A 22,167-nucleotide genomic window follows, 5' to 3' on the forward strand; every position below is an offset into this window, starting at 1 on the left:
TGACTCCACCACCTCCCCAGGCAGGCCATTCCAGAACTTTATCACTCTTTCTGTAAAAACTTTTTCCTGATATCCAACCTATATTTCCCTTAATGCAGCTTGAGACTGTGTCCTCTGGTTCTGTCAGCTGCTGCCTGGAGAAAGAGACCAACCCCACCTGACTGCAACCACCTTTCAGGAAATTGTAGAGAGTGATAAGGTCACCCCTGAATCTCCTTTTCTCCAGGCTAAACACCCCCAGTTCCCTCAGTCATTCCTCATAGGGCTTGTGCTCCAAGCCCCTCACCAGCCTCTGAACAAACAAGCATCTCAGCATCCTTCCCAAACTGAGGGGCCAGAACTGGACTGGCTTTGCTCCCAGGAGATGATGGTGATATGAACAGAAAGAGCCTGGACCTGCTGTGCCTGGACAACTCTGTGGTGAGTGATGAGCCCTCGTGGGGCTTCTCCTGGTGCCTGGGGGATGCTCAGCTGGAGCAGCTGGTGTCAATCCATCACTGCCAGAGCTGCCTCAGGGAATGCCAAGCCACAGCGAGTGCAGCCTCAATGCTTTTGAGATGAGAGCTCAGTGGAGGCTTACAAAACATCCCTGCCAGGTTCCAAAGCACTCCCCCAGGTCTCCCCTTCAAGGAGGAGGAATGGTTGCCATATATCATGGGGTAAAATCTTTAAACCCTGGCACAAAACTCTTGGCTTAGGGACGTGGTTGGCAGACCTGGCAGCATTAGGGTAATGGTTGGACTCAGTGATTCTCCCAGCCTAAATGATTCTATTATCTAAATCAGTGTAAATGCCCTTCAGGGATAAGCACTGAGCCCACAGCAAAGCCCCCTCTGGGTCCCCACATCTGCAGGATTTAGGCTCAGCAGCAGTGAGAGGATACAAGGCAACAAGGGAAGGTCAAATTGGTTTTGCCTGAAACACGCCTGTAATCTGAAACAGGACACATTGGCACAGCATAAACACAGCCCATCAGGCATCTTTTCAGGACTGATTCACAAATAATACAAATCTTTTCTTTCTCACTCAGTTTCTGAAGGGGTAGTGTCCTTGGAAAGGCATCTATAAGAGCTGAACAAAAGGATTTGCCCATCATTTCCTGAGTATTTAGACCAAAGGGTTCTCTGAATCTCCGCCACTCTGTTTACTCTAAGAAGCTTTGCCTCTTTAACTAAGATTAAGCGGAGTCAGTGGCTCAGTAATTAGGCTTTAAACAAAGTAGCAATGAATGTCAGGAGTCAGATCACTCCTGATTCATAATCATAAAAAAGGAATGAAGTCACAGGAGCTGCCTGCCTTGCTTGGGACCCTGTGGAGAAGCTTCATATGCCACGGAATGAGGTCAAGCCACAAGCCAGAGCTAATGGTTATTCCCTCTCATCAGTGCAGCCCAGGCTGCTGCGAGCAGCTACGAGAGTGATATTTTCTAAAGCAAAGATCTCTCTCCAAACCAGAGATATTTGGGAGAAGGGATTGAAGATGAAAATGTGACCTCAAACTGCCATCCCTGAAATGTAGGTGGCTGTGGACAGAATACCTAAAGACTGGTGCAGTGTCCATACATGACATGATCCTCATGTCCATCACAGCAACTAAAAAGCTGGGAAAAAGTGATTTTATAGAAACCAAAAACAGCACTGTGAAAATGTTTGGCTGTACAAATGTATAATAAATATTACTGTGTCCCCTTAATTTCTACATGACAACTCATCTTGAGGGAAGTCAGGGGTTTATTTATTAATACATTAAGTAAAAACCCTCTGGCTATTTTTTCAATCTACCAATGGTTTGATTTAGCTCATCGTATTTATCATTTCATTTGGAAATTGCCAGCAGGGCTGCACCATTCCTCCCCACAATGACCTTCCTTTGCTGTGCACAGGGCATGAGGATGAGGATGGCAAGAGCCAGAGCTGTGCTCCCACCTGGTCCTCTGGGTGAGCTGAATGTCCCTGAACAGGGTGAAGGTGCGGGAGCCGCTGAACACAAAGGGCTCCATGGCCACGCCCTTAATGGAGGAATATTCCTTCTCTACCAAGCCAAAAACTTCCATCATATCAAATCCTGGAACAAAGGGAAACAGAGAAATCAGTGGTTAGGCAGCAGTGCAGAAGAGGTGTCTTTGAAGAGCAGGTTGAATTAGCACAGAGAAGGCAGCAGGAGAAAATGCCCTGCATGACACAACATCAGCTCAAGTACCCCTCAAATGGCAGCCAAGGAGAAGAAGGTTGTGTGCACATTTCTTGTAATCTCTTCCTCTTGAAGGAGAGTGGGAAAAAGATGGAGGCTTTCACAACTGTGTTTTCAAATCTTCAGGATGAAAAAAACCCAATGAGAAAGATGTTACTCCAACGATTTCTTCCTTTCAACTACACACTAAGTATTATCTTCAAAAGGCATGGAATCAGTCCAGTAATTGCTAGCAGGGAGAGAAAATGACTTCTACTCTGAAATGCCTTATGTGTAAGAGACAGAAAAAAAATAGGAAAAAACTTTAAAATACAAACTTTTCCATTTCTCTCTATTTTCAGGAGACACCCATGGCTGACCGGCCTTGTGTGGGCTACAGAGATTCTCCTCTGACACCTCTGACATCTTCTCTGGCTCATGCAGCCTAATTTCTCTCCCCCAGCTCATCATTAAAGCTCCAAGTCATTTTCATTTCAGTTTTCTGTTTAGTCAGACAAGATCTCACTGTTTGGATTCTGTTTGAGTTTATCAGAGTTTGCAGCAGACTGGGATGAAGGTGATGGTTCCTTTTTGTGCAAATGGAGGGGCTTCATTTCAGTGTGGTGCTTTCAGTCTGGATTCCCTCTCCCCTTCACCATTCACAATCTTCTGCAGTTTCTTGGCTTGAGGTTTTGTTTCGCCTTGGGGTTGGCTCAAGGTGCTTTTATTTCATTATTTTTTCATACCCCAGCAGTACGAGGGAGTTTGCCAAAATAAATGACCTACTTGAGGGCCATTTATCTCTGGTATGGAGCTCCTGACACTGAGACTTCCTTTAAAATGCACAGGAAGAGAAGGCTTGAGTCACAATTAAAACCTTATTGCAATATAATCCCATTATTATCACAGAGTCATAGAACAGCTTGGGTTGGAAAGGACCTTAAAGATCATCCAGCCCCATGGACAGGGATGTCACCTGCAAGATCAGTTTGCTCAGGGCCACATCCAACCTGGCCTTGGGCAGGGTGAAGTGACTCAGCCACAGAGCAACCAGACCAGAGAACTGCAGCCAGTGCCTCAGCTCACCTGTAACTCTCTGGGAAGGAGGGGATGCCCCTCTCTAAGCAGAACTCACTCCTTTCTCAGGGAGCAACCCTTGCCACAAACCCATCAGCATGAACAGCGCTCATGGCTCAGGCAGGAGAAAGGGGAAACTCCTGCCCCCAAAATCCGTGCAGCCTGAGTGCAGTGAGCTCCTCTGGAGGGTGCACAGGGGATCCCAGGGACTGCTGAGAGGTTTGGAGTTTGATAGTCTGAGGAGCCTTTGTGAGATAGGAGTTCAAATCCTCCTCGAATTCAAGGGCTGTTGGAAGCTTCACCTCCTTAAGGCTGGTGAAAATCCTGGTGTTAAGCACTAACAACTCAGGTGCTGCAAAATATTCTTCTACCTGATAAAAGACATGTTCCAATTTTGGTTCTCACACTTCTCCCCTTTTCCTTGGGACATTTTCCCCACACTCAGCTCTTGCATATGTCTCCCAAGCAGTGTTTTCAGTCACAGCCCAGCAGCACCAGGGCTTGGATCTGCTACTGTACCTCTTATGGAACCTTCTCTGGAGGTGATGGTGGGGCAGGCTGTGGGAACAGAACAAAAGGGGAAAACTATTAGAGGGGAAAAAAAAAAAACCAGCAGGGGATTATGGAAGGAAAATTAACACAGTTCCTTTAGACAGAGCAAAGGAAAAACACAGCAAAACTTAGCATATTCTGCAGCTCCATTCAGAGCTTGGACTTTAACCTTGTTTATATATATATATATATATGGAGAAGGATAGAACTGATTTTTATGCAGACATAAAAGTTGTTTCCTGGCTTGCCTATCAGCAAAATAAAAATAGTGTCTTTCATCATCAAACATCTCCATGATCACTTTCTTTTGACTAACTCAGCTGGCACCTGATGATATGCAATACAAGAGAGCATCATTTTGGCAAGTTTTTTTTAAAAACAAACATCAAAACATTTTTTTTCTTTTAACAGTGCCTTAGTAGTGTGGTAAAATAAAGATATGCACCATTTCAAATTTTGTACCTGCAATTAAAAATACACACAGCAAAAAAATGTATCTCAACTTGAGAGTCTGGCTTTTGATTTCTTTCAGAAACAGAGAGTTTTGAAAATTTTTGTAGTTTGTCTTTCAGAAATCCCCTTGATGAATCCTTTGAGATGCCACAGGATAAAAAGCAAGACCAGAGAAGAGATTGGGATGTGAAGGTGGAACATGAGGCACCAGGGCTGTGAGCACTCTGTTTAAAGGCTCAGGTAAAGGGGTGTTTTAGAAAACAGCTCATGAATGCTATTTTCAATCATCTGCTGCCACGTAAATCCCAGGCCATGGGTGCCAGATGGAGCTGGGACAAAGGGAATGCTTGACGCAAAATGAGGAACGTCCCTGAAAATCAAGGACACTTGACAGGATGGGCTGCCTCACAAGGGGTTTACTCATTCATCAGGATAATAGAATCTAAGAGATCATTGTACTGAGGCTGCAGCATAGCCTTGCCTTTCTTGCATCAATGCCATTTCCTACCTCTGCAGCAGCCTAACTTTTGTAAAATGTGTAAACATTTAAAGGAGGCGACTTGCTTCCTCCAAAAGACCTGAGATTCCTAAGCCTGTTAGAGTTCCAATGCCATTCCTCATGGTAAAGAAAGGGCACCCAAACCTATGACCCTGATGGCCACAGGACCACTAAAGCCAGGATTAAACCACAAACACTTACAAGGTGCTGTGACCTCTGTTGTTCCAACTTATGCCTAATTTTTTATATACCATAATTCCCGTAGAACTGAGTGTAAAACTGTGGAAGGGATCTATAGAAATCCATTAAAAAATCTGTTTCTGAAACTTGAGCCTTGCAATGCTGAGCCTGAGCAGCCCTTGCCTGCAGGATCTCCAACCTATGCACTGCTCTTTCCCTTCTCCTCCCAGAAACCAACTTTTCTAAATCTTAGAGAATGGTTTGGGTTGGAAGGAACCTTAAAGCTCATCCTGTTCCACCCCTTCCATGGGCAGAGACACCCTCCATTATCCCAGGCTGTTCCAAACCCCATCCAACCTGGCCCTGGACACTTCCAGGGATCCAGGGGCAGCCACAGCTGCTCTGAGCACCCTGTGCCAGGGCCTCACCACCATCACAGGGAAGAATTCCTTCCTGACATCTAATCCAAACCTGTTCTTTGTCAGTTTGAAGCCATCCCCCCTTGTTCTATCACTCCACACCCTTGTGAAAAGTCCCTCTCCAGCTCTGTCAGAACTGAAGCATGGTGAATGAAAAACAAAAAAAAAAGATCCCAAAGCAAGCTGTAAACTTGCCCATTTTCCAGGTATCTTTCTTGTTTGGGAGTCAGTGAGCTCCCAAACAAGAAAGATACCTGGAAAATGGGCACCTGGAAAGATACCTGGAAAAATGTCAGAAAAATCTGACCCTTGCCCAGGCCCCAGAGTCCCTCTTGCTTCCATCCCTGGCAATTCTCCCCTCCTTCCCAGCTGGCAGCACTGGGATTGCTCACAGCTCTTTGATCGGGCAATGCTCAGCTTGTGGGAAGCCTCTCAGAGTCAGGGCAAGGATCCCTGACACTGACAGTTTCACTTCTGCTTTGAAGATTTTTCCCTAGACTTTCCAGCCTAAGATTCCTGCTGTCTTGTTATTTCCTTTGGTTTTTGTTTTTCTCCCCAAATCCCAGCCCAATGCAGTTATTCACTGTTCAATGAACATTCACTCCTGCAACATCAGATCATTTCTCTCAATAATTTGGTTATATATCAATATTGGAGCCTTTATTGCACATCCAACTGTTTTCCCAGCATTGTTACATATTGTCTCTCCTTCTTAAAAAAAAAAAAAAAGTACTTTATAAAACAGAAAGAATTTAATATTTCTTCCATTGTCTTTTCAGTTCTCATAGCTGAACAGCTATATTAAATTCTACAAGGTGACTCATCAGCCCTTTGAGAGGTTGTTTTCTTCTTCAAAGTTCACAGGACTTTTCCACTGTGATCTGAACACCTCAATAACACTTGAAAACTTAATCTGCTATGTCCTTTGTTGGCTATAAACTAAATTTTTTTTTTACATCTAAGCTGCCTCATTCTTCAATCTTGACTTCACTCAATAAATTTAAAAACTAAAATTTTGCTTGGAATAGTTTCAAATAGTGCCACCAGTGCCACAATATCTGCATTGTGATATTTACTTATTAAAAACTTTTTATAACCCCATTAATTCAACATTTCTCACTGATCCATTTCATAGTTTGCTTTCTATCAGCTATGAGAGCATATGCTCATTAAATTTAATAAGGGACTTTACAGGGAATTTTAATTTAAAACATGTCACACTTCCCTGCACCACATTTTGGTCAAGTTGTGCAGAAATCCTCTAAAATACTGTTGGTCTCTTTAGTGAGCCTGATTTTACGAAGTTCTGTGGTTTCTGGCTGTCCTTGGGTTGTCCCCAAGGGCATCTGTCAAGAGCTGATGGACCCCTCCTGCTGCTCTGCAGAGCCCACACTGAATTAAAACCAACACCAGCAAAGCAGGGCTTTAGAGGAGCTGATTTACCCTCTGCTTTAGGTGGGATGAATCCTCGGATGGAGGGGAATTTAGACAGCACTGGAGCTGGAAGAGAAAGCAATCACAGAATCAGAAAGTTGGAGAAGACCCTAAAGACCATCAAGTCCAACCTTTAACCAAAAACCACCACGCTCACTCAGCCACATCAGGAACAGCCACATCTGCTCGGTTGTTCTCTCTTCCAGGGAGGGTGACTCTAAATGCTCCTTGGGGAGCATTTTCCAATGCTTAACCACTCTTTCAGTGCTTAACCACTCTTTCCAAAAACCACCACGCCCACTCAGCCACATCAGGAATGGCCACATCTGCTCGGTTTTTAACACTTCCAGGGAGGGTGATTCCACCACTTCCCTGGGAGCATTTTCCAATGCTTAACCACTCTTTCAGTGAAGAAATATTTCCTAGTATCTGATCTGAACCTCTCCTGGCCCGGCCTGAGGCCATGCCTGAGCTCTGTCACCCAAGATTGTGACGCCAGGCTCGAAACCCAAAGAGCCGCCAGCCCTTCACGCTCATCCCAGAATTGTCAATAACTCACAGGAATACAGAAACTGGGGCAGGATTTTCACTTTTCAAGGCTAATATTCTATTGCTGAGCAAAACCCTGGCTTCAGGCAGAGTGTCCCAGCAGAGGTGGCAGCTGGAGGTGGCAGCTGGAGGGCGGTGCAGGAGGTGCCCACTCCAGCTGAGCCCCGTACCTGTCCGGCCCGTGGTGGAGGTGCTCTCGCTCTCTCCCGTGTAGTGGATGGCAGAAATTGTCACCTTGTAGGCTCGATCAGGCAGCAGGGACTGCAGGGTCACACTGCTGCTTTTGCCTGGAGCCATGATCTGCAATGGGGGAAGAAAAGATCTCGGTGACTGGGGCTCTCATTGCAGCTCTCACTCACAGCCCACTGGGTGTGAGGCTCAGAGCAGCATTCCTGCTCAGCTCAGCCCTGGAAGCCTGGCTGTGTGCTGCTGTTGAACTAGCGATGGCCAGAGGAAAATCATTTTCCCATGTAAAAGCCCCACTATTCCCCATGGAAATGCAGCAGAAGTGCCTTATAAAAGGATTATCAAGCTGTTTAAGCAGGGAATCTTTTAAAATAATTATATTTAACCTCCCTAAGCCAGAGGAGCAGTAGGTTTATCCCCCACCCCTCTGCCCCCAAGAATTCCCTCCCCAGTTCAGTGAGCAGAGAAAGCTGTGCTATAAGTGGCTTTGATGGAGAAAAATATCTTAATTACTAAAGAGTCTCGGAGTTCTGTTTACAAAGCAACACATCAGCAAGAAGAGATTTGGTTGTGAGCCCTGATATCCTAAACCTGACTGGAGTGAGCAGAGTTCCTCTGGTCATATTGTCCCCCTGTCCCCCCAGAGGAGCTGGACACTCACAGTTTGCTGGGCAGCAGCATCAGAAACAGGGCTGTAGGTGATTTTGTAGTGCTGAACTCGGCCATCAGGAGGGGTCCAGTGCACCTGGAGGCTGCTGGGGGTCTCAGAGCTGATGAAGAGGTTGGTGGGTGGGCTCCGGGAATCTGTGACAGGGATGGAAGGTGAGCAGCACAAAGAGCAGGGAGCAATCCCTGTAAATGGAGCCAGCAGTGTTTGCTTCCAGACCCTTTTCTGAACGCCTCAGTGCCGCAGGCATCTTTTATGAGAAATCCTTTCCTTAGGATTTTTCCTCCTGAGAAGCTGAGAAGCCTCAGGAACAAAATGTGAACAATGATTATCTGCTGCTGTGGAATGCAACAGGTGGATCTTTGTTAGATGTTTGTAATTAATGGCCAATCACAGCCCAGCTAGCCTGGACAGAGAGCCGAGCCACAAACATTTGTTACCATTCTTTGCTATTCTATTCTTAGCCAGCCTTCTGATGAAATCCTTTCTTCTATTCTTTTAGTATAGTTTTAATGTAATATATATCATAAAATAATAAATCAAGCCTTCTGAAACATGGAGTCAGATCCTCATCTCTTCCCTCATCCAAGAACCCCTGTGAACACGGTCACACCTCAGTGCTCTGCTGTGCAGGTAACCAACACTCAGGGAAGCCACAAGCACCCAGGAAAGAGGGAAAAAAATTCTGGAGGGATGAGGATAGCCCAGCTACAGCACACCACAACTCAAACATTCAGCAATTCCAAGCCTAGGACATGGGAAAAATTCTTGCAAAGGTGAAAGAGTCCTGGAATCACAAGGCAAAGAGACCCATTGTACACATCATGAACAAACACTAAGGCTGCTTGAGCTGGAACTGAATTTCATCAAGCTGGACAAACAGCTTTACTGGCAATTAAACCTGGATCACACATCAGAGTTAATCCATCATCATTTCTAATATTTTTCAGCTTTTTCTGTTTTAAAATTACCCTAAAAAAAAAAAAAAATCCCAGAGTATCCAGCACACCAGAGTTCTGTCCAGAGCTTCTGACATCAACACCCACAGCCCTGGAATGGGTCACATACAGTGCCTGAGCTACCCCCTCTTCTCTGGCCCTGTCCTAGGATGGCTGGATGGATTCCAAACAGGTGATGGGCTGAGCCAGACAACCAGAAAGGAGTTTGCCAGGGACCAGAACTGAGCAATTTTTAATTACATAAATGCATTTCTTTCCCTGGGGTCCTGCTGTGCAGCAAACTGGATCTGACGACAGAGGCTCTTCTGCTGGAGGGATTTCTCTGAGCAAAGGTTGAGGGAGGAAGGGAAAGGCAAAGGGGGCTAAATCAGGTCAAAAAGAGGCTCCAGAGCATGAGGTCAGCTGCTCCTGGGGCATTTCCAAGCATAAAATCATGTGTCTGTCCTTGAACTCATGCTGGTGTGAAGACACAGAAGTTCTGGACAAATAAAAAGAAGAATTTATTCGGAAGACACTAAAAATGATGGGTGAGCCCTAAAGACAGTCAAAGAAACACCCTGAGGCGATGAGGTTTGTATTCTGCACTTTTCCTGTAAGGATGTTCTGCCCACCCAGCAAAGCCTGGGGTGACCTTAAAGCACAGGTTGAGTGAAGATCATTTCCATCTTCATTGATCCTCCTCCTCTTTTGTTTAGAAAATGAGCTTAATTTTACTGGGGCTGAACTGAGATTGCAAGCAGCTGAATCAGGCTGGAGGTGTTGCCGTGCACCACCACGAGGTAAAGCAGAGAAGAAAACAAGAATAAAGTCACTTCAGCAGCACTTTTATCAGTCAGTGATGCATCCTTTCTGCCTGCACTGGCTCTTTCCTTCACCTGAGGTCAGGGGAGACTGCTGAAGTGAACTTTAAAGGGAGAGTTAGAGCAAGTCTTCAGAGTCAGGTTTATTCTGGAAAGCCCTCAGGCCTGGCAGAGTTTGATGGCCTGGATCTGGCAGACAGGGGACAGGCCACCTCCTGAAGCTGCCCTGGGGGACAGAAGCATCCCTGCCTGCATCTGTGTCTGGGTTTGCCTCCTCACCCTCTGCTCCTCCACAGGAGCAATCCCTGTGTGCTCTCAGGTCTGCCCAGCACCACAGGCACACAAATACTCAAATAAGAATAAAACCCGAGCTCCACTCCATCCAAATGCTCACCTGCAATGATTATTATATATTAACTACAAGCCTTGTGTTTTCCTGCCATGGGTTGAAGCTTCATTCCCACATTTTTATTTTATTTCTTTTATTTGCCATGCCTACTCTGTCAGGAGCAGTGTATCCTCAGTGAGGAGCTGGATAAAGAGATTTCCCCACAGTTAGCTGGAGGAGCAGGGCACACAAGCACTTTGTGGAACACTTCTGCAGCAGCTCCCATCCAAACTGCCCTCTCCTTGTCCTTCAGGACCATCAAGGGGCTCTTTTCTTTTGCTCAAGTTCTTTTTCCCCAGCCTGGATGAAAGAACTCTCCCTCAGTACAATAGAAGGTGTTTGTCTCGTTCTCAGCAGGACCAAAGCCTCCCCTTCCAGCATTTTCCATTCAGCAGCACCTCCATGTCCCAGCAGATTCCTTCAGGAAAGCATCATCTGCACTCCCTGTGCTTGCTGGGAAGGTTTGTGCTTGAAGTACCACTAAAGATGTTTATTAGTGTGACAAGTGATCACTGTGAAAGCCTTTGGTCAAGGATAAGGACTTTGCCACACTTGCCAATTTATAAAAGAGACAGAAAGGAGAGCTCAACTCAGATGAGAATTCAGTCTAAATATAACAGAGAAAAAAGAAACATCAGAACTGTGGGTAAGCAGCACATTTTGACAATTTTGTTGTCTGTGGGAAATACATCAGCATGCTTTTGTTTCTGCTCTGCCTCTTAGAAAGTCTGCAGGGAAAAGTTTGCTAACTGGGTTACTGAAAAATAATCCTAAACTTTTTTCTTTCCTCTAGTCCAAACAAAGAATTTTTAAAAATCCAATATCTCCAAGACAAGAAGGGGCTTGTACCACATCAATGTCTCCAAATTTTCTTTTCCAGCTAAAGCTACTCACTGATTTCGAGTTCATAAAATGACGAATCTCAAACCATAACTTTAAAACAACTTTTTCTCCTACCAGAAAGATGAGTGACCCCATCCCAGTCCTTCCAAATGTCACATCACAGTGATGGTTGGTTGTTGGCTCTCATAGGAGGATGATGCTTCTGGTGACCTGTATTTTGTGAGGGATTGGAGTCTGCAGGGTCTCATGACCATAACATATTTGGTCTCAAAATGGGTGTTTCAGGTGAGACAAGAGGCATTACTGGTCCTGAATAAAATGAACTTGGTGTTTTTCCCTCACCCCAGGGGCAGAACTCGGTTCCATTTCACAAAACCATAGGCAAGGAGCATTGCTCTGACCTGGCAATATTTTCCCTTGACCTTCAAGGAAGAAAGAATTTCAGGGAGGCTGAAGGACAAGGAGAGGATCTTGTGTTACCAGTTCCTGCTGAGCTTCACTTCAGTCCTTGCCCTTAAACTTCAGCATTTCTTGGAAATTCTACCAAGACATTTTTAAGAAAAAACTTCATGACTTGACCTATCCTTACATAAAGGGATGTTGCCAAGAGAGAAAAAGAGAAAAGCAATGATGAAAGCAAAAAAAAGCATTTCCTCCCTCCCTCCCTCCCACAACATCCTCTAGCACACACTTTTGGTATTGCTCAGCACAGCCTGATCAATGCTGCTCACCACCTAGCAACCCAAAGTCTGCCATCCTGAGGAGATCCAGAGAGCTTTCATCACTGATTCAGCCCTCAGAATTCCATTTTGTAATGAAAATTAAGGGGGAAAGGGCTCAAAAATCAGACCAAGAGGTCTGGGTTTTCAGATAACACCAGAGATTTCCATGCTGTGTCTGAATGAGTTGTTGTCCACCAGCTCTGATGGTAGATTAACAGCACTGGACATCCTGACCAGGCACAGTACAGGGTGGCAGCTTGTGCTTGAAACACTGAATATTTGAAATATACCCATATCCCAGGAGTTCCCAGAGTCCTGCCTAGTGCCACATCATCCCATACATTCGTTGTTCAAGCCTTCAGCAATTTTCTGGCATCCTCAGGTTCCCCCTGACCTGTCCCAGAGCAGCTCTGGAAATCACCAGCCACCCCTTCTGTGCCACTTCTCCTCCGTGGCCACTTCTTACTTTAACCACTAGAAAAGAATTAGCATCAAAACGTTGATTTCACCTGCACATGTTGGCTGGGAGGGGTGTGGCAGTGTCCTGACTGCTCCTGCAAAGGGGGCAGCAGCTCCCAGGCACTGGGCCCTGTGCTGGCTGCCCAGCTGCACACCTGGCTTGCTGGAGAATTCCATTTTCTTCATGCAGAAGGCAGAGCCTGGCAATCCCCAAAGCTCCTGCACAAGGACAGCAGCTGACAAGCAGAAATCAAATTGTTTTCCCTGCCCTGCTGGGGTGCCAGCAGCAGCAAGGGCTGGCTTGTGCAAATGTGCCCAGAAGGGCACTGTCACGTCCATTGTGCTGGGCTGAGAGAGCTCCCCTGACACTTCATAATTCAGAGCTTAAAACGTAGTAATTAATTTTCCTACAGCCTCCAAACAGCTCTAATTGTCCTCTTGTCATCATATATCAGTAGGATGCTTGCTTTTCTTTTTTTCTTTGCCAGTATGCAGCTCCAAGGTACTTGTCTGAGGTTGTTACCAATAAAAATGGTTTTATTATTTATTATTAATAAAACCTGAGCTTCTTATTCCAAGACTGCCATTTACTTCAAGCTTCATCAGCTCAACATCAGCCTAAAAGAGTTCATTCTGTAGAGAAGGATGAGATCTGAGAGGGGAGGGAGGACTGCTGGTGTTGAAGTGTTCCACTTCCAACAAAGCCATTTTAAAGGCAATATTAATTACCAGGACCTGTGGGAGTGCCACTTTTAACCTCATATCCTGCCTGTACAAGGCCAGATTTAGACAATGCTTCCAAGGCAGAGTGTGCCTGCAGGATTGCCTCCCAAATCTGTAAATGCCCTCAGTGAGGCACAGCTCAGCAATGACAGAGCTCAGGAAATCCTCACCCTCCCTACAGGCAATATTTTATGAACAAGAACCATTCCTTAGGCAGCACAGGGACACGTTCAGCTGGACACCCTCGGAATTTCCATCCATGCACTACACTGAGGCAGGGGAGGGATGAAATGTGCTCCACGTGGAACACATGCAGGGATTATCAGTGTGATGGGATTGTCCAGCCTCTTGTTCTCGGGACAGACTGAGAACATTTTCAGACAGAAGCCTAAATAAACATCTCTAGCTTTTTTCAGACATTTGGGTTGGTGTTTTTAGAGCTGGAGGAGACCAGTCTGAGGTGCAGACGTGCTGAGTTGTGAGGGTTCCCCTGCCCTGTCACCCCTGGGCTGTGATCCCAGCACTGGTCACTTACTGGTCCTGTGGTGGACAGACACAGTGTCACTTCGAGCTCCATCCTTGTAGTAGGCCCAGATGGATATTTTGTAGTCAGTGTTCTTCTGCAGGCCGGGCAGGACGGCTGTGGCCACATTTCCAGCCAGGGAGAGCTGCACAAGGAGAGAGAGGACAGGAGTCAGCCCCACTGCCAGGGTCCCCAGGATGCTCCGTGCCCCCCAGCTGCCTGGCTCACAGGTTGTCCCTAGGCACAAATGAGTTTGCACCGGGCTTTGGGGCCAAAGTTTGGGGCTGCACACGTGTTAGCAAAGGCAAAATTGCAGCTGTGAATAGTGCAGAGCAAAGGCCTGTGCATGGCAGCCCAGGGATGACCAGCAGCTGCTGCACACCACAACACAGAGCTCTGGCACAAGGCAGTGCCTGCCTGGAGCACAGAGTCCCTCTGATGAGCTTCCAGCTTCTAGGGGAGCTGGGGAAGGAAGCCCCAGAACCCCTCTGTTCCAGCCCAAATAGAAATTATTTGGTCTCACTCATTGCAGGAGAGACTTGAGTATTAAGCCTAGATTTCAACTGCTGTTTGACCTCATACTGAAAATAGGGGCTTCAGATGGAAGATGGTACCTGGTCCATCCCTGCCACACCTGAACCAGCTCTGTCTCTGCTCATTCTCCTCTGTGTGCTCCTTACTTGGCCCTCATCCTTCCCAAAGAGCAGTGTCCCAAAAATACCAGTGCTTCCTAGCACTGAGGAGAAGAGAAAATGCTTCACCTTCTTAGAAGCAATGCCTCCAGCTATAAATACTTGAGTGCTGTCTTTTTCTTACCCACAACACCTTGACATTGGGGACTGGTGATCCTCTGCAAGCCCAGATCTTTTTCTACTGAATTGCTTCTTAGCTATTTGTTCTACATCCTGTATACCTATGGTTAATTATTCCTGCCTAAGCTTAATACTTTCTGCTTGTCCCTATTAAATTTCATCCTTGAGGTTTCCCAGAACACTTCTGCAATCTTCCCAGAGCCTGCAGGACTGTGCCCTGCTGTCCCTCCTGCTTCCAGCCCTCAAGGTGACTGCTCCACTGAAAGCCAGAGCCAGCAGGGATCCTGCTGAACTGTTCAATTGCTGGAGTGCATTTCCCTGAACCGTTTCACACAGCTCTCTGCCACTCCAGCAGGTGAGCTCAGAGCCAGCCCAGCCTCCCCAGAGCTGTGTGTGGGCTCATACCTCCTGAGGCTTCTCTCCACTGGCTGTGCTCCACTTGATCTGATAGACAACCACGTCCGAGGCAGCGACAGCTTCCCACTGCAGGCGGAGGCTGTTCCCAGAGAGCTCAGTGACCTTCAGAGCACGAGGAGGGGGCACCTTCACTGAGGGGAGCATGGGGAACAGGAGCTGAAGAGCAGGCTCTGACAGCACCTTGTCAGAGCCAGGGTGGGGAGCAGATGGCTGGGGAGCAGAACATCACCCAAGCAGATGTGTGAGGCCAGCCTGTCTGTCGCTTCTTCAGACCCATGTGACAACAGTCGTCAGGACAGACAGGGGTAAATTATTTTTAAAGCCCTAATTAAGACAGGTTATCTCATTTATGGGGAGCACAGATATCACATTGGTTTTGTAAAGGGAAGAAGGCTAGGAGGGCTCTCAAGGATGCAGAGGTTAGTGATACATCATGCTTTTCTTCATTTGCTTCTTTTCTTTATCCCTTCCACCTCATTTTGAGCATAACACAGTTGGACATATTCCACACACAAAGAACAGCAGCCATCTGTGCTCTGTGGAAGGGTTTTGACCACGAGCTGCTGGGGCCAGTCTGCAAAACTGGCCCAAGCAAGTTCAGAGACACACAAACCAACTTTGTCACCTCTTACTGAGACCAGAAGTATTTTCATTCCTTACTTACAGGTGGTGACATTGCCAGTAATTGGAAAGGAGTCCCCTTCATCGTATGTGGATCTGACGCTGATGAAGTATTGTGTGAGGGAGGACAGAGGTCTCAGGACAGTGGATGTTGCAGTGCCAGGAACTTCCACCTGCATGAGGGAGTTGGGTGAGTATTGTAAGACAGAGGCTGAGATGCCTGGGCTTGGTCAGCCTGAAGAAAAAGAGACACTTTATTGCAGCCTTTCAGTATTTAAAGGGAGCTTGTTAAAAGATGGGAACAGATATTTTCAGCAAGGCCTGTTGCTATAAGACAAGGGGTCCTGGCTTTAAACTAAAAGAGGTAGATTCAGATGAGGTATAAGGAAGAATTTTACAACAAAGGTGGTAAAACACTGGCACGGGCTACCCAGAGAGGTGGTGGATGCCCCATCCCTGGAAAAATTCCAGGCCAGATTGGATGGGGATCTGAGCAACCTGATCTAGCTGAAGATGTCCCTGCTCACTGCAGGGGAGTTGGACTAGATGGATGGATGGATGGATGGATGGATGTCCCTTCCAACCCAAACCATCCAGTGACTCCAGGGGTACAGCTGCAGAGAGGTCAGCACGCGGTGATAACTGCAGCAAAAGCGCCCATTTCAGAGTTACGACTCTGCCAGCACACCGGCTCTCCCTGCACCATGCTGGCGGAGAACAGCACATTATCCAACTCCCCAGGTCTCTCTTCCTCCCCCCAGCCCCTGGGGACTCACCTGCCCAGCATTGCCCCCTCTGCTAGAGACATAGGTGAGGTGGTGAGCGCGCACGGCCGGCGCCGCGGGCTCCCAGCTCACCCGCACGGACGCGTGGCTCAGCTCCGAGAAGCTCAGGTACCTGGGGGGACTCAAGGCCACTGCAACAACAGTTAGTGACAGCACTCCCAGCCCTCACAGCCTGCACAAATGCCACCCACTGCCTCCTGCTGCTCTTAGATGATCCCAGCTTGAACTAAGGGGCTCGTTCATTATGCAGGAAAATATTCCCTTTATTCACTGTGATGCCTTGTGAAAGCTGACCTAGAAGAGAGGCTAGGCAGAGTTAAAGAACAAAGTAGGGATTTATTAGAAGGCCTCCATGGATACACCTTAGGCAGCCCAGCTAGGGCAGCACCCAAGATGAACCAACATGGTCACAAAATGCACGACAGTCACAAGGTCTCTCACTTTTATAAGTTCTGCTCCATTTGCATATTGGAGTTAATTATCCAATTATAGCTTTAGCTTGTGAAGTCCCATCCTTCTTGTTTTTCTCTCTTCAGTCCATTGTTGTTTATGTTCTTAGGCCTGAGATTTGGATCATTTTTCTTTGGTCCCCAGCTAGAGAAGGAATTGTTTTGTCTAGCTACTCTGTGAAGAGAGCTTCCTATTTCCTAATATGAAAATCAGATCTACACACTAAAGCAGTACAGAATCAGAAAAATATAAAAGTTAAAACCTAAGGCATCAACTATCACATGCACATCTGGAAGGTTATGAAGGGCTGCCATAGGTTTAGGTGAGGAAACAGCCAGATGATTGCCTTTCCCCCCCCAGACAACAAAGACTTCAAGGAACACCTCTTTCAGGGGTCCTTTACTACCAGGGGAACACCACTCCTTTTTCAAACCTTACCCTGCAACTAGAGATCCCCTTGGGGACCAATATTTGCTTCAGATCCAGCAGAAAAGAGGTAGTGTGTGTACAAGCCACATGCACAATATGGGAAGCACCTCACTGAACACATCTCTCCCACCTTGAGTGTTTAATAACAGCTCAGTCAGCAGCAGCAGCAGCACTTACAGGTGGTTTCCTGGATGCTGGCTGGGTCACTGGCATCTTCCCCATACATGGCATACACTGCAACAGAGTACCCCGTGCTGGGGGACAGCCCCTGCAGCAGCACCTCGGGCTGGGTCACCTTCACCTGCCAACAGAGAGGGGGTTTAGGGTATCCTTCAGCTCTAGGGTACCTCCCAATGCATTGAAGACAGCAGGACCATACAGAGACACAGGCCAAGGACCCTTTGGTTACAGTAAGGGGACATCTCCACTCTAGAATGGACTTAGAATCATAGTGTCACAGAATATCCCAAGCTGGAAGGGACCAACAAGGATCAGCAGAGTCCAAATCCTGTTCCTGAGCAGGAAAACCCCAAGAACCTCACCACGTCCCTGAGAGTGTTGCACAAATTCTCTTTGACCCCTGTCACCCTGCTGCTGTGACCATCCCATGCTCAGCCACCCCCTGGGTAAGGAACCCTTTTTTGATATCCCACCACCTATCCTGACCCAGCTCCAGCTGCTCCCTCGGCTGCTGTCACACGGAGCAGAGATGGGAGCTCCCTCCCTTCCCCTCGATGATGCCTCCTGTCATTCTCCTGCTCTCCAGCCCCACCTGGGCAGGTGCTCTGCAGAGCTCTGCCCCTCTGACACCCTTGGGGATGCACAGCACCTCCTCCCCACCCTGCTCTGCAAAGCCCTGAGTCCCTCACACCAAAACGCTGCTGCTGCTCTGGCTTGGATCGGGAGCATCCGAGAGCTGTGATCCTGCTTTTCTCAGAGCCACGGGAAGCTGTGGCAGGAGCGCTGCCGGGCTGCTGCCATCTGCTGCCAGCACAGCACGGGCACAGCCCCGGTCCCGCTGCCTTGAGCTGCGGAAAGCCACCACGGGGACATTGAGGAGGCTGCGCCCATTTGAGCACAGCTTATAAGGAGGTGGGAACATTTTAATGCTGGTTTTGCAGGCATCCCATAGGTGGGGAGCATTGCACTCCTGCAGGGAGTAGGTCAGGTAACTGTGGAAATGTTTTGGCATGCTGAAATGCAAATTTGAATGTTGGTGTTGCTTCAAGTGTTCTGGATCTTATAAAAATCCCATGATCATGCCCTGGAAGCAGAGTATTCGTTGTTCTGTTTTGAAAACCATCCTGCAATTGTCCCTATTGCTGTGCATTCAAAGGGGGAATCTCAGTCAATGAGGCAATAAATGTTCCTACCCACTCACTTTGGTTTTTTTAAATTCATATCCGAAGCCTCCAGGTACTCCAGATAAGGCATTAACATGCACAACAAAGGGTTCTTAGATGTTTCTAAGGATTTTCCATTCATCAAGCATTGTTTTATTCATCTGCAGTGTCCTAGGTCTGTTTTCAGATGTCAGCAAAATCTACCCTAACACATTTTCAATTAACATTTAAAGATACACACAGTCAAGATGTTTATGTACAGCCTCGAGGATGCAGTGATTACACTTGGGGCTGCAAGGATGTGAGTTCAGTGCCTGAGATTCCAGGGCCCCAGGAGGCAGCCAGATCTCTCCCTTGACTTAATTTCCCACATGAAACCCTCAAAGTTAGAAATCACTTTGAGACAAACCATTGAAAAAAAGAATCTTATATGAAAGCTGTTTCTGACAATAATTCTGATACATTTTTTTCTTTCACCACACGATACCAATTGCCAATGCTTGGAGCTAGCACTAAACTCATCCCAGACAGAGAAAAAACAATGTTATCACCATTGTCACAAACTCTACCTCTGCTGTATAGTCCTCTGCTCCATCAGGGGCTGCAGAGCAGAGCACCAGGTAGTGTGTGGCTCCCTGGGCTGCTTCCCAGCTCAGCCTCAGACTGTTGTGGCTCAGCTCAGACACGCGCAGGGAGCGAGGGGAAGATAAAGGCACTAAAGAGAAAAATAAGGCACAAAGGTACCTTCAGTGAATGAGGTCTGAAACAACTCAAAACCCAGGGGACAGCTGGCTTTACAACATCTACTGCAAGCTGCTGGTCACTTACCCCATGTCTAACACAGTCTCTATGCTACAGTGAGTTTAATTCACTTGGAGACCATGGATTGAAAACTTTTAAAAAAGCAGCAAAGAGTTGCAAGATATTTCTATCAGGATGTGTTACTGCCACATTCTGCTTTGCAGAATGATAGAGGTGGAAAGGACTCCTGCCCAACCAGCTGCTCAAAGAAGAGGTTGCTCAAGGAGTCTTGTCTGGTTGAGTTCCGAGCATCTCCACAGATGAGAGATGAAATGAGCTCTCTCCAAAGAGAGCTGTAGGCAGGCTGAACGTGAGCTGGGAAATACCCAGGGCAGGCTGCAGTGTGAGGTGGCCAGAGCAGCCATCCCCACAGCTCTCTCTACTCACAGGTGGAGGTGACTCCTCTCAGCCCGTCCCCCGCGGCGCTGTCGTACACAGGGATCACCGACACCAGGTACTCGGTGTGCGAGGTCAGGTTGGACAGCTGCAGGGAGGACTCTGCTCCCTCTAGAACCACCTGCAAGCACAAGGCAGGGCTGTCAGGGCAGGGAGGTGCTGTTGCTCTTCAGTGGAACGGCTGAAGTGGACATCCCTGGCCAGTGTGGCTCCCCCGTGGCAGATCTGTGCCCAGAAACATGAAGTGCAGCTCCCTCGGTGCTTTGTGCTCGGTAAATCTCTCCAAAACAGAGAGGTGAGAGGCAGGAAGGATTGCTGCCCTCTAAGCCTGAGATCTGTGCAAACACTGAGCATAAAACTCTAGTCATGCTCTCACTGAAATCAATGGAAATTCATCCACAACTTGGATTTGCTTTTTTTAATCATATCCATCACAGATGAGTATCCTTGGACAGAGCTCTGTACCCGAGTGTCCTCTTTGAGTCAAAACACATGATTTAGGGAGGGGATAACACTGGCTAAGAGAAAAATCAACCTTGCCACCCTATTACCTCATCACATTTACACTCACTGTACATTTAATTTAATCTCTGGCTTAACTGATGTCCCACTCCCACCCTCCTTTTGTCCACCCAAGCCTACACTTTAATTCCCAGCCACCATCTGGAATCTGTGGCAGTCTCAGGTGTCCAGGGAAAGGTCTCTCACCTCTTTGGGGGTCCCACCCTTGGATGGATAGTACACAACCCTGTATTTCTTTGGTGGTCTCGGAGGAGGGCTCCAGGCCAAGTGCATGCTCTTGGAGGTCACAGCAGATATTTTCAGGTCAGTTGGGCTGAGCTGGGGACCCGTGCTCACAGGGGTGTCTTTCACAGCGCTGCCTAGGAATTAAAAACACAGTTATTTTCTTACATTCACACTTCTCATGCCAAACATACTTTCCAGCTCATAAATATGAGTGACATTTTTCAAATCAAGTTGCAGTCTCCTTCCCTATAGAGTAGAGAAACTGTTCCAGACTGCTCTGAAATAAATATTTAAAAACTGGGTGTACAGAGAACATAAATACTCCATAAAGAGCAGGCTGTGTATTTTGCTGGATGCTGCAAATAATTCTTCAACACAAGTCTGTGTTCCTCAATAACAAAAATTTGCCAAAATTACCAAGCAAAAATTACTTTGGTTTCTTTTTGAAGAAGCTAATTTTTTTTCAGCTAAACCTTCATCTTTGTAAAATGTCTAATTATATTAAATAAAAATCAATAAGAATAAATGAATTTATTTACATGAATGTCCAGAGCATTAAAATAAAATTATGTTTGAAATTTAGATGTTCCCATTCTGCTTAGGTCAATCTTAGAGCAAAAAGAGGTAGAAATATGTACACGATATTTCTCCTGAGGATCTAACCTAACATCTGGAGGGATTCTTCATGGTTTTCATAATGCAAATTGCTCCCTAGCAAAGGAAAGAAATGGTTGCTTGATTTGAACTTGAAAATTCCTTGGAGATCCAACATTCAAAGTTTAGTGGAGGAAAAACGAAATGCATTTAGGTGTTTTATCATCTCCTCATCCTGCCTCCACATTTACCCCATACTCTTTCTGTAGTATATTTTCAAACTAGTTCTTCTGCTTTTTCTGCCTCTTTTTGGCTGGAAGAAACTCAGAAAAGGAGATGGATACAACACATTTACCACACCATATGATAAAGGAAGAGAGAAGGAATGTAATGGTAATTCCCTATAATGGTAATTGCGGTCATTAGGTGATTTTCTCCTCCAAGAGGAAGGGGCATGGTGAGCAGCAGCGTGGGGGTATAGAACATAAGAAAAATAAAGATATTGCAGAAAGTAATCTCACCCCTAAGGAGTTGCTGCTGGGCCGATTACCAAAGATTAGGAACAGGCCTGACTTTAACAGGCCACAGCCTGTGTGACCAATGAGAAGATGAGTGCTATAAAAGAGTGGGGTGGTTGGTTGAGAAGGGAATTGGAGTTGGTTGGCTACTTTGTGAAGAAGAAAAAGTCAGTGCTCTGAGGAGCTGCCCACCAAGAAGGTGTGAAGCTTTTGCAATCAGGGGACAACAGCATGGAACCCCTGCAACAAGACGACAACGCAGCAGGAAGGGAGGCCCCACTTCACCTGCGGTTTCCTTGTGGCTCCTCTCCTTGATCCTGGTGCACAGGACCCGTGTGAGCTTGCCCACCAGGGAGCTGAGCAGGGGGAAGTCCAGCACGTTGTAGACGGTGAGCTCCAGCGGCTCCGAGGCCACCTGCCGCAGCTCCGCCTCGTCCGCGTTCTTCACCCCTGCCACCAGAGAACCGCGTACTCAGCACGAGTTAATAGTGAGCAATGAGGGTAAACTTGACTTAGCCATAGCAAATCTAGGGTTGGTGTATCCTGTGCCAGCCACCGCGGTCATACAGGAGACCCAAATTAACCTTGTAACGGTGTAAAGAGTGGTCACAGGTTATCCAAGTAGCTAAGATTAAAAAGCAACTGAAGCTGT

The 22,167-nt window shown here is 46.9% G+C and overlaps 1 protein-coding gene across 1 annotated transcript in view; it reads right to left on the bottom strand.

Annotated features, from left to right (window-relative positions):
• The window catches only part of COL20A1 (collagen type XX alpha 1 chain), a 53,786-nt gene that overhangs the window by 16,544 nt on the left and 15,075 nt on the right, over window positions 1-22,167 (bottom strand). The window contains exons 10-23 of the mRNA XM_071446751.1: window positions 21,801-21,965; window positions 20,365-20,537; window positions 19,648-19,777; window positions 19,029-19,174; window positions 17,294-17,417; window positions 16,229-16,368; window positions 15,496-15,625; window positions 14,820-14,962; window positions 13,615-13,747; window positions 8,180-8,322; window positions 7,503-7,632; window positions 6,793-6,849; window positions 3,766-3,804; window positions 1,926-2,064 (exon numbers count right to left, since the gene is read on the bottom strand). Coding sequence (XP_071302852.1) covers window positions 1,926-2,064; window positions 3,766-3,804; window positions 6,793-6,849; window positions 7,503-7,632; window positions 8,180-8,322; window positions 13,615-13,747; window positions 14,820-14,962; window positions 15,496-15,625; window positions 16,229-16,368; window positions 17,294-17,417; window positions 19,029-19,174; window positions 19,648-19,777; window positions 20,365-20,537; window positions 21,801-21,965 — 1,792 coding nt within the window. The remainder of the gene's footprint in view (window positions 1-1,925; window positions 2,065-3,765; window positions 3,805-6,792; window positions 6,850-7,502; window positions 7,633-8,179; window positions 8,323-13,614; window positions 13,748-14,819; window positions 14,963-15,495; window positions 15,626-16,228; window positions 16,369-17,293; window positions 17,418-19,028; window positions 19,175-19,647; window positions 19,778-20,364; window positions 20,538-21,800; window positions 21,966-22,167) is intronic.

This window comes from Agelaius tricolor, unplaced genomic scaffold (assembly GCF_023055355.1).
Source record: "Agelaius tricolor isolate 1412-34295 unplaced genomic scaffold, bAgeTri1.0.p SCAF_23, whole genome shotgun sequence".
Classification (NCBI taxonomy): domain Eukaryota; kingdom Metazoa; phylum Chordata; class Aves; order Passeriformes; family Icteridae; genus Agelaius; species Agelaius tricolor.